Consider the following 15665-nt stretch of genomic DNA (forward strand, 5'->3'; position numbering starts at 1 on the left):
ATTGAATTTTTTGTGCTTAATATCTTATTTACTTTGAAAGAAAGCAGCTTTGAGAAAATCAGCTTTGTTCCTTGTCGAAATATATAATATTTCTTTTCATAATGAAATGAAGATCGAAAACTAAGTTTGACTTTGATTTGATGAGGGAGAGTTAAAAATAGATGTAGAAAAGAGCTCTATTTATCACAGAGCTTGGATGATGGGATTTGTGGAACTGATGGAAAGATAATGAAGATGTTACGCGCTTACTGGAGAAACTGTTGAAACTTAGAAGGAGACAATAGTGGGAGTTGGTTTAATATTGTTTGACCATGTTTAAGCTTTACCTTAATATATTTTGATTAGTGTAACATTATGAATAATACTGCTTTCTGTTAATCTAATTATGTTGCGTTGGTGAATATATACCAGCCTTTGCAGGAAAAACCGATATGGACTAGAGTGTAATTCTCTTGATGAATCATATATTGATCTAGCTTCGATAAAGATAATAAGTAATTGAGAGGGGCAACTTAACCTGAGATATAGACGTGGCTATTGGAGAAAGAAACTAGCTTATGTTTTCCCTGGCATTATTACTCAATCTCTTCTATTGTTGATTGGATTGGAAATCTTGTTGATTGTTATCATAAGCAGCAGGGTGTGACACGAGATGAGTGTACAATACACTGATACAGGATACACAGTTCTTAAAAGACGTAGGGGATCTGTATAGATATGTACATTGGTACATGTATAAATGGCGTTTAGCTCCATATGAACCAAAATTGAAATTTAGATATTCAATTATTACGTGCAAGCTCTTCATGCTAATATAGACATTCCTGTAAGAGTGTAAGAAATAAGTGTTACATAAAAGATCGAGTTACTTAGGGGATCTGTATAGATATGTACATTGGTACATGTATAAATGGCGTTTAGCTCTATATGAACCAAAATTGAAATTTAGATATTCAATTATTACATGCAAGCTCTTCATGCTAATATAGACATTCCTGTAAGAGTGTAAGAAATAAGTGTTACATAAAAGATCGGAATTCTTGTATTGAATTATTCCAATTGGAGTTTGGAATGTTAAAAATCACTATGTTGAAGTTGACATTCATAATTTAGATATGAGAATAAGGATGTACTTACATACATACATATGAATATGTTTATGTATATATATATATGTACATTATATTTTTATGCATGTGTACTTGTGTACTTCCAGAAGAATTAGGAGTCAAAATTTTCATTTTAAAATTCTTCTATGTTGGACATAATCTGCATGATTTTCGAGTGTAAAAGTATGAATTCATGTTTTTTTACTATGCATCAAGTGGGTACAAAATGAACGGTAGGAACTAGTGGCTAGTAGTTTAGGTTTATGATTTGAAACATAAAAATTTAAAATCTGAACAACATAGTATCATGATTAGGGATGAAAAAGGATATGGATATCCATGAATATACTCGCATCTAATACTCCATAGGATACATTTATTGAGTATCCATACAGAGTATATGTGTCTTGTTGGCTAAAAAATTATTTTGACCTTAGATTAGTTCTCATATCGAATTTTCTGTTCCAGAGATCTAACTCTAGCTTTTTAGACGTCAGAACTTTGGTTTGGGAAATTTTGGTTTACTTAACCAGTTATTGTATCACAATTCCTGTATACTTTTCGGTCCTACTTATTTTCCTCATATCCCCATTTCATCTATATATGTTTTTCTCTAACTTGATTCATATTATTTCAATTTTCTCGCATATGGATTGTGGATTTTCCATACCAAACCATGTCCATATTTGTATTGGTAGCCATGATTAGATACCAATTACAAATATGATAATTACCATATCCAATCCATTTGCACCCTGAATCATGATTCATACCTTCACTTTGTATACCAATTTGAGACATTCTAGACCATAAAACTAAGCAACTTGCTACTTGGGAGTTCGCTTTGCAGCTATAAGATGCTAGACAAGTTGAGCATTAAAATTTTTCTAGTAGGCACTCCAAATTACATAGAATAAACTTCAACCAGGTAGATTTTCAAATAGATGCCTATAATACTTTGGATAATGATGAGCTTATTATTAGTTGCATGAGGCAAATGTGATTCCTGTTGCAATGGGTACACCAAGCTAACATTATCACCTTCAAGTCTTGTCAGAATTTCATGTTAAGTCATGGTTTTTTCTTTTACAGTAGTTTGTTTAGAACCTAACCTGGGAAGGAGTCAGTCATATACAATTACTCATTATTTTTAGAGTAGATGGGTGTTTATATGTTGCATTTTTTTTGTTTCATTCACTATCATCTTTTCCTATATTATAGATTTCATATTGTGAATTTGCAGGTTGCTGAGATGATTGAAAAGGAGCTTATACTAATCGGATGCACAGCCATTGAAGACAAGCTTCAAGAGGGAGTACCATCTTGTATAGAAACTCTCGCTAAAGCCGGAATAAAGATTTGGGTATTAACTGGGGATAAGATGGAAACAGCGATTAATATAGCCTATGGTATGATATTGCAATTTTGAGTCTTTTGGTTATTTGCTTATCATTAGAGATAGTTTTGTAGTTGTTAAACGGATCAAATTTTTATTTTTGTTTTGTTAATGTGCCTTAATTATTGTTAACTCATCTATGGAGCAAATAAGTTAATTCCTGTTAATTATAATTAAGGCAGTATTATTCTTCACTTTCTGTAAATCATTTTTCCAGTTAACAAACTACGAGAGTTTCATTTTCACGTGCAGCATGCAACTTGATCAACAACAGCATGAAGCAATTTATCATCAGTTCAGAAACCGATGCTATAAGAGAGGCTGAAGAGAAGGTAAGATGAGCTAGTACTTATCATGTAATGGTGAAACTTGCTATCATAGCCTGGTGGTTAAATTTCACTATCTGACTGAAAGGATTATAGAGATTTACATCATATAGTTGCTTTTGTCTGCACAAGGTTGCGAAGGTTTTCGATGTCCTGGTTATCTCTAAGTTAACTCATCCCACTGCAAAATCGAGTTTCAAACTCATAGTTGAATATCTCTTAACTCTTAAGTTAACTCATCCCATTGCAAAATCGATTTGCAAACTCATAGTTGAATATCTCTTAAGTTATCTCTTAAGTTAACTCATCCCACTGCAAAATCGATGTCCTGGTTATCTCTTAAGTTAACTCATCCCACTGCAAAATCAAGTTGCAAACTCTCGAGTGTTCCTCTCCCTGATGCAATATGCTCTACTGTTACCAATATGTGGTCTCATAGTTGAATATGTTCCACTTTTTTTTTTTTCCTGTGTCTTTTCCTCATACTTATTCTGTTTATTACCTTGCAACTGCATTTTGCATGATAAATTTCACTTTCGTACTAATTCCATTTTTGCTCTTCTAGTACTCCAAATCTTTTTATATTACCAGATATCCTTATCGTTGACACCTTTGCTGATGTCCTAAGTTTACTGCCAGGGTGACCTTGCAGAGATTGCACGCTGTATCAGAGATACAGTAAAACAAGATTTGGAACGATATCTTGAGGAGGCAAAGCAGTGCTTGCGCACTCCTTTTGGACCTAAGCTGGCTCTTATAATTGATGGAAAATGTTTGATGCATGCATTGGAACCGACCTTACGAGTGAATCTGCTTAACTTGAGTTTGAATTGCAGCTCAGTAGTCTGCTGCCGTGTTTCTCCATTACAAAAAGCACAGGTAACTTTGATGATGATTGTGATGTTCTGCATGTTTACCTTGAGAGAAACTGTTAACTTGTTGGGAGTCTTGGGACAAATCAGAGAGTAGGAAGTAGGAACTGCCTTTGGGCATACTGACCATGTAAATGATAGCTGATATGTTAGAATCATTTGTGAAGTGACCTCTATTCATTGAACATCATCTATCTGGTTATATTTGAGTACCTATACCAGAGTTTGTGGGTAATCTGTGGCATATGTCTTTTCAGTTTTGGATGCTAATTCTCATTTAATTTGAAGATTCATTAAAACAAAAAGAAATTCACCAGACTATAATTGAAGTTGATTGAAGTTGAAAGGATTTTTAATATCCATTTACTTTAATTTTCACTTTTTTTCAGGATTTTTTCTGTGGCTATGTATATAACAATTTGATCTATAAAAACATATTTGTTGACAATTTTTTTGCCCTCTAATCAATGGAAAGTTTTCATGATGGAATTTTATCTTTACGCTAAACTCTTCATTGTTTTAAATTTTTGTGATGGTCCTTTAAAAAATTCAAATATTTATTAGTTAACTGTGATGTGCATTCTTTATTGAAGGTCACTAGCCTGGTAAAAAAAGGTGCTCGAAAGATCACCTTGAGCATCGGGGATGGTGCCAATGATGTAAGCATGATTCAAGCTGCTCATATTGGTGTTGGTATAAGTGGAATGGAGGGAATGCAAGCTGTAATGGCGAGTGATTTTGCAATCGCGCAGTTCCGGTTTCTAACTGATTTATTGCTCGTGCATGGACGATGGTCATATCTGAGATTATGCAAGGTTAAGTTTATTTTGCCTCCTTGGAGTCAGATCACTTAGCACTGATCCCAGATTACTCAGAGTCTTTTATGTGCAGGTTATCACTTACTTTTTCTACAAGAATCTTACCTTCACATTGACCCAGTTCTGGTTCACCTTCCAGACTGGCTTTTCTGGTCAGAGGTTCTATGATGATTGGTTCCAGTCTCTATATAACGTCATATTTACAGCATTACCTGTGATCATTGTGGGTTTGTTTGACAAGGTATGTTGTGTTGCCTTTGTTTTTGGGTTATTCCTTAACCTTCCAAATTCAATCAACTGTTTCTCTACAATTTTACCAAATTCAATCAACTGTTTCTCTACAATTTTAAGTATTTTGTACCAGGATGTCAGTGCATCTATATCAAAAAGATACCCAGAGCTTTACAAGGAAGGAATTAGAAATATGTTTTTCAAGTGGAGAGTTGTCATGATATGGGCCTTCTTTTCTTTTTACCAGTCATTAGTCATTTATCATTTCACTGTCACTGCTAGCCAGAATGGTCACAATTCATCAGGAAAGATATTTGGCCTTTGGGATGTTAGCACAATGGCCTTTACTTGTGTGGTGGTTACTGTCAACTTGCGTCTCCTTATGGCATGCAATTCTATAACAAGATGGCATTACATAAGCGTTTCTGGGAGTATTTTGGCATGGTTCCTTTTCATTTTTATATACTCTGGAATAATGACGCCAAACGATAGACAAGTAAGTTTCTTTTAAATTATCCATTGTTCATTTCCCCCCCTATTTATAGACATCTTATATTTTTTCACTTCTTGCAGGAAAATATTTTCTTTGTCATTTACGTGCTTATGAGTACATTCTATTTCTATTTGACACTTCTGCTCGTACCAGTCATTGCACTCCTTGGTGATTTCTTATATCAAGGGTGAGACACTTTGAAAATTTGAATTTGTTTTTATTTCTTGAACATGCCATAAAATTTGAACTGCTATGAGTTTCTAATTTTTCATCTTTAAGATGTTTCATTATTTTTTCATTAAAAAAGGAATACCTGGCAGAAAACTCTAATTTCTGACTAAAATTTCCTACTAACAAGTCGTGGTGGTCATGCACATTTCCTCATGTATGTTAGCTTAGCTCTGCCTAACTATGTTTTTATTACTACATTTTAAAGGAAGGCAATATCTGAAAAAATTGAGCGATTTGTTGCATATCTGAAAAAAACGAAGAGAATTAGCGCTCTCTCTGGATCTTATGGGGACTTTCTGCAAGGAGGAGAGTTTGAAGGGGACGGCAGGTATTGCATACCATTTAGGTTTATCTTGGTCCAGAGAATGAGGAGGAGGAAATTTAGGCAGATGAATAAACAGAATAAAGGAACGGGAGAGATCTGTAGAGAATTGAAAGGTAATGGTTTATCACAAAGTTTAATGAAGTGAGGAAATTTAATAGCTACAGCAATAAAACTTAAGTGTAGATTGAGTGAAAGTTTTAGGAACAGAACAGAGAAGTGAATAGGGAACAGAACAGAGAAGTGAATAGGGTCATGTACTTAATATAAGAGAATAAGCTAGGATGGGAAGAAGAATGGGGAGTTATGTACATAAATGATTTTAATGTGAAGTACGAGAGAGTTAAGTGAACGATATATTCCCTTAAGAGGAATCATAGGTATGAGTGGGAAGTGAGTTTAATGAAGTAAAGGTGTCTTGAAGAAAACTAATCAGAAAAACTGTAATGCAATATTTTTCCTGTGAATGTTCGTGTAAATTTGAGGTAAATAGTTCATCTTGACTTGTTTAACAGACTTGTAAAGATGAAAATATTGGGGGATAAAAATCCTAGAAACTTGTTGCTACCTGATTAGAAGAATAAAGGTAGACGAGCAGTTTTGTAGGCTGCCATGGAATCAAACTAATGTCCTATAATGTGAAATTACGTGAAAAACTAGTCAAGGAAGAATGAAGGGTATGCAAAGTTGTATCGAGTATAATGGAGTCAAACTCGTCATGTTGCAAAATTTTGGCCAGTAAGTACTTAAGAAAGACCAAGTAAAAGAAGAGTTGTCGAACAATCAATTTGTTTTGCTGCAGCTGAGGTCTACCATGGAGAAGATTTGACCTAAGGTTATATTACCGAAAATTTTCAGGAAACTCTTCTGATGCCTCACTAGAATAGTTTTTGGGTGCTTTTGTAGCATTGATAAGTCTTTAGCAGCTGAAGGGTTGAAACAGACACTAAGATATGAAACCTTAATTATTAGCAGCTGAAGGGTTGAAACAGGCACTAAGATATGAAACCTTAATTATCAATCCTATGAAATGAAATTACAACAAAGTAGTGAACCTATATTGAATCCTAGATGGAAGTTAGAAGTGCCTAGACAGAGGGCAAAAGGTAATGCACCTTCCAAGTTCCAAGGTTGGATATAGTGTATCCTTTTTGACTTGTATTTGTTTTCATGTTCTTTTGTCTTTAGGCTTATTGGGGCATATGTAATTTATTGTACCTCAAACTTTGACAGCTCTCCTACTCTGTTTGCACTGAACCTTGGAGTTAAAGAAATGTCCCTTTGGTAAATCAGCATTAGCCCAAATGTTACTTTGAACTGTTGGATAGTCGCTCACTGTGCCACGCCGTATGGGTCATACTTGATTTTCCATTAGGGTCAGGTACCAGCATTGGCAGCTCATGATGCTGGATACTTACAAGGATTGTTATATGACCAACCTTTGTGATTCAAGAAAGAATCCCTAGATTTGTTATCAAGATTATAGTCCAGTTTGCATGGCCATGTATTGTCATACGTATTTGACTGTAACTTTATAATAATACACATTTTATTTTGGTCACATGTGGGAAGCACTAAATGACAATATTTTATGCAACATAAGCTTGAGATTCTACCAGCCTTCAAAAAAAAAAAAAAAATGGTGATCATCCAAACATCGTGATTTCATCATGCAAAATTCCTAAATGAAACCACATATGATATAGAGACTATATAACCCCCCTGCCTTGCCTCCACTTTATGTCTTACTTTGCTTCATGCTTGAAATTCCATCCAAATAGTTTTTTCCATAAGAGCCAAACTAGCCCTTCTATATTATCTGATTGGTGGCTACTGATCGAACCTTGAATTAACAGCATGTTAATACATGAATTTTCTATGGTATTCTGATCCCTCAAAAAAGAGGTTTTAAACAATATTCTCTTGAATTTGTTTTATATGCTGCAGTTGCAGTTTAGTCTGATTACTTGAGAACTATGTTTTTCAGGATCCAAAGATTCATGTTCCCATATGATTACCAAATCGTGCAAGAGATTCACAAAAATGAACCTGAAGAGAGCAGAAGGACCGAGTTTATAGAGATCAGCAACCATCTGACAGCAGATGAGGCCAGGAGCTATGCTATTGCACAACTCCCCAGGGAGACATCAAAGCACACTGGTTTTGCTTTCGATTCTCCAGGATATGAGTCATTCTTTGCATCACAGCAAGGTGTTTTTGCTCCTCAAAAAGCATGGGATGTGGTCCGGAGAGCAAGCATGAGATCTAAACCAAGATCATCGAGGAACTGATGATGATTCCTGTTTTATGTCTTTTTTATGTACATTCTTTGGTCATTGAATCCACAAGCATAGTGTATAATTAGTTTGTTCCATAACTAGCTCAGTTTATGCCCTTTCTACCCTACATGATTGTTTTGGACAATTATTGTTTATCCACTCGGATACTTGAGATGTATAGAGGGATCCAAGAGGTAATGGAAAAGTTTTGTTGATTTAGCCTTTTTGAATGAGAGTTGTTATCGTTTTGGCTTTACTCTCTGAAGTTTTGCTTATACCATCTCGAGCTCAGGTCATAATATGAGCAGCTCAAGTTAAACTCTACCACTGCATTAACTACGCACTTTTCCCCTCTTGCGACATTATGCATCTTGAATGCGTTATTGGAGATTATTCTCAACTTCCAACGTGTGGTCCACCTTTAAGAGCATGATTAGTTTCTAATCACACTGGAGCTCGTGCGATCTTAATAAGTTTATCGTAAATTCCTACTAGAATGTTCTTGGCCATTTGATTGATCAGACCTAATTTATTTAGATGAGCTTTGTTTCAAAAGTTTGAATATCCCAACTTTTTAAATTAAATTGTTTCAAAATCTAGTTTATTAGGATGTTACTAAATATGTAGATATGAAAAAGCTAAATTTAAAGTTCTTTATACAAAAAATATATATTAAAATATACTAGATGCTTCTCAAAGGGTGAGATAAGTTGAAGACGTGAGAAAATTTTACACGGTCTGTTCTAGTGGTTCCTTAAACATGAACTGTGGCTAGACGGACTCACAACAAGTCAACTTCGATGGATGACTAACTTATACTAAATCCTTTCTTTTAGGCAAGCACATGTTTTCAAATGAGAAGCGAAGGCTTTTATGATCAACCTTAATATCACATATCTCAGAAACAACAATATATGTAAATTTGAATCATACTTGCCACTGGGTATTACTCATATATATTTTTAAAAGGCCCCCATTTGAAAATAACAACCCCTTAATCAGCCAACCCTTGTGCACTTATTTCCATATGGTCTCCCTTTAAAAAAGTAGATGGGAATGAGTCATCTCACAATCAAGCACCAAGTAATATCAAAAATTTTTATTTATGATATTATACAATCAAAGATTAACGAGCTTTTTATTGTTATCTACTACACTATCTAGACACAGATGTCAAAACTTTTAAGCATGTCCTACTCATTCATCATTTGGTTGCAAGCTGAGAAGCTTTTTTATTTGTTTTGGAACATGGCAGAACTTGTTAAAAAAAGTCTACATGCTATTCTTAGTTGTTAGAGCACTCCCAAAAATGTGTATTTTTTCTAAGCAGCCCAAAAGTGTAATCAACATAATGTGATATTCTTTTGAGCTATCTTCTTTATTTATCACACCCGTTTCCTCAGCAATAGATGTAACCTGTCCAATGAATTAGATCTGTTAAAGGTTGTCCAGTGAATTAAAAAAAATCCCTTTGTAGTTACTTTGGCATCAAGCTCTGTACAAGGCTAGAGCCTAGTTCAAATTTAATGAGTCCTCTATGGAGTATTACTTTGGCATCAAGCTCTGTACAAGGCTAGAGCCTAGTTCAAATTTAATGAGTCCTCTATGGAGTATTCATGACTTTATTCCAGCTCTGTACAAGGCTAGAGCCTAGTTCAAATTTAATGAGTCCTCTATGGAGTATTCATGACTTTATTCCTAGGGGATTCAGGCTTTTGTTCAAAGAATAATGATCATGACTATAATAAGTAATGACAACAACAATAGGAGAGAGAAGTATTACTAAGTACTGTAGTGAATTATGTTTGTCTGCAAAAATGAATGCATGTAATATTGTGGGAACCTTAATTAATGCTTGAGAAGTTAATTATGGGAACCTTTGAGCATAGTTAATGTCAAGTTCATTTCACACTTACTATTTAACCACGTGAAAATGGTTCTATAGATCTCCATTCTTCAACGATATCTTAGATAGCTTACCCTTTCTCTATTACCATGGTTTTTACTCATATGGCATGCTATTCCTATGTATCTTGCATAATAAGGGTCATCTTTCTGTTTTCTTTTGTGTTTCACCATTAAAGATGTCGATTTTAAATATAGAAGATTAAGCAAGAGACTGTCATTTGTTGTATCTGTAGAGGACATCATACAAAAGAGGCATAATTATTTTATCGGCTGAACATTTTTTCTGTTTGAAGGATATGAAATATGAGCAGGAGCAACAACAACATCAACAACAACAAATGATGTTTGACTTAGAGTCACAAGTGAAAGCTATGCAGGATTTTTTTTAGGCAGCCATCTTCATTGACTCCTCAAAGAACATGTGCAGGACTAGGTAATTATTTTTTATAAAATCTCTTATATATTTTTATGATTGACTACTTGCACTTGAGAAAATGAGATTTTTACTTAATAAGATAATAATTTCTTAATTGATATTTCTTAATTATGTGATTTTTTTAATTTTCCAGGTTATCCATGCAGGATTAGGAGATGGGGTAGCTCGAGTCTTCTTTTGACGATGATTAGAGATGAAACGATGTGTCTTTCTCAGACTTCTATTTTAATTTGTTTTAGATAGTTTCACATATTTTCCTTTAGAACAATTGGGATATTAACACTTGTTATTAGTGTTGAATATTTGAGGATGATGGAATTTTATTTATTGATGTTATTAATGAATGGAGTTTTTGATTTCTCCTTTATTCATTATTGAGTATTTTTAATATATTTGTGTTGTGAATCTTAGTTTCATATTGAGAATAATATGATAGTTGTATATGAATGGAAAAATTATCATTAATGTACATTAGAAATTTGTAGTCTATAATGACGGTTTTATAAACCACGTTTTGTTCATCAACGAAGGGAAAGCACCATCGTTGATAGGTTACTAATTACCCACCATGAGGACTTTTACGACGGTATCCAACCGTCATTAATTAGCCTTTAACGAAGGGGTTGTCACCCGTTGTTACACAATAATAACGGGCATACAAAACCATCATTACACAATAACAACGGGAATGAAAACCCATCATTTAAAGTAACGACGGAAAAATATCCCCGTAACTAATGGTAACGACGGGAAAATATCCCGTCACTGATGGTAACGACGGAAAAATATTCCCGCGCTGATGGTAACGACGAGAAAATAACCCCGTCACTAATGGTAACGACAGTGATAATTACCGTCGTAGATATCAACGACAGTAATATGTTCCGTCATTATAGACTCTATAACGATGGGTACTATATCCCTTCGTGACCCTTTAGTGAAGAGGGCTTCAACGACGGGTGACGAAGGGATTTTTTCCTGTCGTTAGCATACACTAACGACAGTTTTTAGCTCTTTAACGAAGGGAAACCCCTTCGTTAAAGACGTAATTTATTGTAGTGAATTATTCGCTATCACAACTTCTCGGCCGCCTTTGTACTCTTTCATGTTGACAAGTTTCTTCTTATCTCCCGTCATGTGATTGGAACAACCAGAACCAATGATCCAATCTTCATTATAGCTGATTTCTTCTCGATCTGAAACTGCTGTAAATGCGGACTCAGCTTCTTCTACAATCGAGGTTAGTGCCATACCAACAACCTCGTCTTCGTCAACTGGTACATCTTCAATGATGGTCACGGATGCTTGGGTATCTCATTCTTATTCATCATCTTAACATATTGTGGCGTTGTACTGCTTCAGTATCTCCACGCAAGTCTGGTCCCTGACAAACCAACTTCATAGTCCCTGACTGAGCACGAACTTTAGCCTTCAATAATGCCGATAGGATCACCGTAAGAAAGAGTAGGTCCCCGACCGTCTTGCTTCTATCACGAGCTACAACTTTTACTATTTCACGTGAACAATAACAATACATATGAACATTAACCGTATTTTTGAATAGTAACCGTATATATGAATGGTAACAATACTTTTGAATAGTACCATACTCATGAATAGTATCTAGTGCCTTCAAATGGTAAATAATAATCTAACTTATTTTCTAATATGGAGGATCCACCTTTGGTGGCAGCCACAAAGTATACGATAAGCAGATACACGTACCCTAAGCCAGACTCTGATAGTAATTGTTGGGTTGAAAGGAGTGGTGGACACTAATAAATATATTGTTATTATTTTTTTAATAGTACAAACACACTATACTCTCAAATACAAATACTCTCTCTCTCTCTCTCTCTCTCTCTATGCTAGCTATTGGGATCTCACTACACTACTCTTTAATTATTTTCCCCTATCTGGATCCACAAGCTCTCCACTCTTCCTTTTATTCTTTCTCAGTGGCCTGAGATGATAGTTTTGGGTCTTATTTATAGTGGATGGAAAAATATTATACACTAATTTTATATTATTAATGATGGGACTCACCAACTTTTTATTTTCAAAATTTACCTAAAAGCTAGCTACCTAAAAATTTGGCCTGCTGCTGATTTTTACATGGAAATCATTATCACATAACATTAATGCGATTTGCTCACGCCAACTGCTAAGTTGTCGTCGTACGACACAATGTTGTGCATCTAATATTATAATCCTGCAATTTGTTAAAGTGCAGCACAGAACGAGTTTGCTCAATGGCTTCCACTGAAGGAGTAAACTCTAAAGAGCTATTAGAAGCTCAATCCCATTTATGGAACCACATATTCGGTTTCATTAACTCCTTCTCCCTCAAATCGGCCCTCGAGCTCGGAATCCCGGAGGCAGTCCACAAACATGGCAGACCTATTACACTCCCGGAGCTCACTGCTGCCTTATCCATTCCTTCTTCGAGAATTCCCTGCTTTCAACGATTCATGCAGCTCCTAGTCCATTCTGGACTATTCTCCTCATCTCAAAATGCACAAGGAGATACATATAGTCCCACAACATTCTCATCTCTTCTCCTGTCGGAAAAAAGCGGGTGCATGACTCCATTCATATATGCGATGTTGGACGAAGCGATATTGAGTCCGTGGCAATTCTTGAGTACGTGGATGAAAGAAGAGGAGCCACCGACCGTGTTTGAGAAGGCTCATGGGATGAATTTATGGCAGGCTATTGAAAAAATGCCGTGGTTTGGGAAAATGCTGAGAGGAGCGATGGAGAGTGATTCGGGGTTAATAACCAAAGTGGTTGTCGATGAGTTTGGTGTGCAGTTGTTTGGAGATGTGAAGTCTGTTGTGGAAGTTGCTGCAGGTTCGGTGATGATTTCTCGAGCGGTGGCTCAGGCTTTTCCCGAGGTGAAGGTGACAATTCTTGATTTACCTCATGTTATTGAGGTGATGGATAAGAGTGAAGGTAGGATTCAATATGTTGCTGGAGATATGTTTGAGTACATTCCACCTGCAGATGCATTGTTGCTCAAGGTATGAGGTTGTTTGTGTCCTTATTCATATTTTGGACTTATGTTTATTCTGATGGTTTTGACTTCTATATTTATATATATTAAAAGTCATTTTTACGTGTTTGGCAAAGCTGAGTCATGTTAATAAGCTGTAGCTCATAGCCTGTGGAGTTGTAAAAATGACCCAAAGTTCTTGACATGGAATGAGAGAGAGTTGCGCCTGGGGAAAACAAGGGGAAAAAAAAAGGAAGTTCATAAAAATAGTAGGCATAGATAGTAACCTAATTTATGTAAGTGAGTTGCTAAGCTTAGCTCTTATCAAAATTTTACAAAATCCTAAATTTTTAAATAGGACTTAAATCTAGTTTATTGGGCTGTTATCAAATATATAGGTAGATATGGAAAAGCTAGTTTAAAAGCTCCTTTGGCCAAAAACTCTCTCTCTTCATACGTAACTTATTAAGGAGTGAGATAAATGTCTTTTACTCTAACTGTTCCAATAATTTCAGTAAGTTGAAATGCAGCAAGTTAACTACTCACAGTAAATCAACTAAAAAGGGTGATTAACTTTATTATGTTGTTGCAGAAATAGAGGATGATAAATTTATACTATTAATTTGAGAAACAAATAAAGATTTATTTATGGAGTATAAAATTATAACACTTAATCTTGACAACAACTTAATGACAAAGACTTTAAGATGGTATCAGAGCAGCCCATGTGCGAATCGTACTTGCTACGAATTTCTAAAGAAGACTTGGAAAACTGTTACTTGCGTCCAGGTTTCAGCACATTAAAGAGCCCTCAAACTGTTGGGGGAATGATAAAAAAATTTATAATACTAAACCCTCACCAGACTTCAGACTTTTTAGTTTAGTTGCCGAGACTTTAAGAATGACCACCTTGCTTTTAACTTTTTTTTTTTTTTACTTCTTGATATGTATCATCTGCAGTGGGTTCTGCACTGCTGGAATGATGAGCAATGCGTGAAAATTCTGCAGCGATGTAAGGAGGCAACTCCACCCAAAGAAGAAGGAGGAAAAGTGATTATCATCGACAAGGTGTTGAAGAATGAAGGTCTGCATCATAAACTGACTGAAACACAACTGCACTTTGACCTTCACATGATGATCCACACGCCTGGGAAGCAAAGAAATGAAGAAGAATGGAAAAGGCTCTTCTTTGATGCAGGATTCAAAGAATACAAAATAACTCCTGCTCTGGGATTACGTGCGATTATTGAGGTTTATCATTGATTCAGCAGACTATGAAATATGATATATATTTGTGCTGTGTGTTTGAGTTTGGTTTGTAAGAAGTGATTCTGCGAGCCTGTTGTGTTTCATTTAGTTGTGCGCTTGTGTGTAAGCCTGAAGTCTATATATGAAAATAATAATAATATAGATAATATAGTAATATGAAAGTGTTGGGACTATTTCACTTTGTTACTTTACAGCTTCATTCAATTTTGGGAAAAATGTGTACATGCCCCAAAAGCAGAAACTTCATGTGACGAGGCCCCTCATAGTTTTCCCCATGTGAATCAGCTCCTTGATGTGTGAACCTTTGTACTGCAGTCTTTTTTTATCAATTATTACATGTCAGCTAAGCTAAAATCCCCAAATTATCCTTATCCTCTCTCCTCAATCTCTCAGACCCAGCAATCATATCATCTTTCTCTCTCATCTCCTCTCTCTCTCTCTCTCTCTCTCTCTCTCTCTCTCTCTCTCTAAAACTAAGAGCTTTCTCAAGCTCGTCAACCTGGCCCTCGCCCTCCTCGCCGTTGCCGCCTCCGCTCAGTCCCCCAAGGCTCCCCTCGAGTTCGCCGCCGCCTCCCCTCCTCTCTTCTACCCGTCCTCGTCGCCGTAGATCATCGCCGCTCCCCCGCCGTAGATCGCCGCCGTCGAGACGCACAGAGCATTAATCCATTAGCTAGAAGAAGAAAAGAAAAAAAAGAAAAAAAATGTTTGACCAGCTACAAATAAATGAACGATTTAATTTTAAAAAATAATCAAAAGTTGTCCCCATTTTCCCACTTTCATGAGACATCCACACCTTTTTGGAGGAAGCTGAATTTGCAATAAACCTAATGTGCGCAGTCTTTTTGTATTTTAATTTCGAACAAATTTTTAAAATAGATCATTTTTAAAGCTTAATTAGCAAAATAGGCTGAAAAAATATTTAATTACCAAAAATCGTTGTAAGCTGGGACGGTAGTTATAAATTGTTGTTATAAATGAGG

At 35.6% G+C, this 15665-nt stretch overlaps 2 protein-coding genes across 4 annotated transcripts in view; both read left to right on the top strand.

Moving 5' to 3' along the window:
* The window catches only part of LOC109851217 (phospholipid-transporting ATPase 3), a 41885-nt gene extending 33578 nt beyond the window's left edge, over positions 1 to 8307 (top strand). For both annotated transcript variants that reach the window (XM_020421253.1, XM_020421254.1), the window contains 8 exons: positions 2353 to 2518; positions 2758 to 2837; positions 3471 to 3710; positions 4297 to 4518; positions 4595 to 4762; positions 4886 to 5248; positions 5326 to 5432; positions 7786 to 8307. In XM_020421253.1, coding sequence (XP_020276842.1) covers positions 2353 to 2518; positions 2758 to 2837; positions 3471 to 3710; positions 4297 to 4518; positions 4595 to 4762; positions 4886 to 5248; positions 5326 to 5432; positions 7786 to 8089 — 1650 coding nt within the window. In that variant the 3' untranslated portion in view covers positions 8090 to 8307. The remainder of the gene's footprint in view (positions 1 to 2352; positions 2519 to 2757; positions 2838 to 3470; positions 3711 to 4296; positions 4519 to 4594; positions 4763 to 4885; positions 5249 to 5325; positions 5433 to 7785) is intronic.
* On the top strand, positions 12665 to 14848 carry LOC109822888 (trans-resveratrol di-O-methyltransferase-like). 2 transcript variants are annotated; one of them, XM_020389145.1, is made up of 2 exons: positions 12665 to 13444; positions 14377 to 14848. In XM_020389145.1, the coding sequence occupies exons 1-2, from the start codon at positions 12674 to 12676 to the stop codon at positions 14677 to 14679; spliced, it is 1074 nt and encodes a 357-aa protein (XP_020244734.1). In that variant the 5' UTR covers positions 12665 to 12673; the 3' UTR covers positions 14680 to 14848. The 2 variants fall into 2 exon arrangements, with proteins under 2 accessions (XP_020244734.1, XP_020244735.1); XM_020389146.1 differs by having other exon boundaries at positions 14425 to 14848.

Source organism: Asparagus officinalis, chromosome 8 (assembly GCF_001876935.1).
Source record: "Asparagus officinalis chromosome 8, Aspof.V1, whole genome shotgun sequence".
Taxonomy (NCBI): Eukaryota; Viridiplantae; Streptophyta; class Magnoliopsida; order Asparagales; family Asparagaceae; genus Asparagus; species Asparagus officinalis.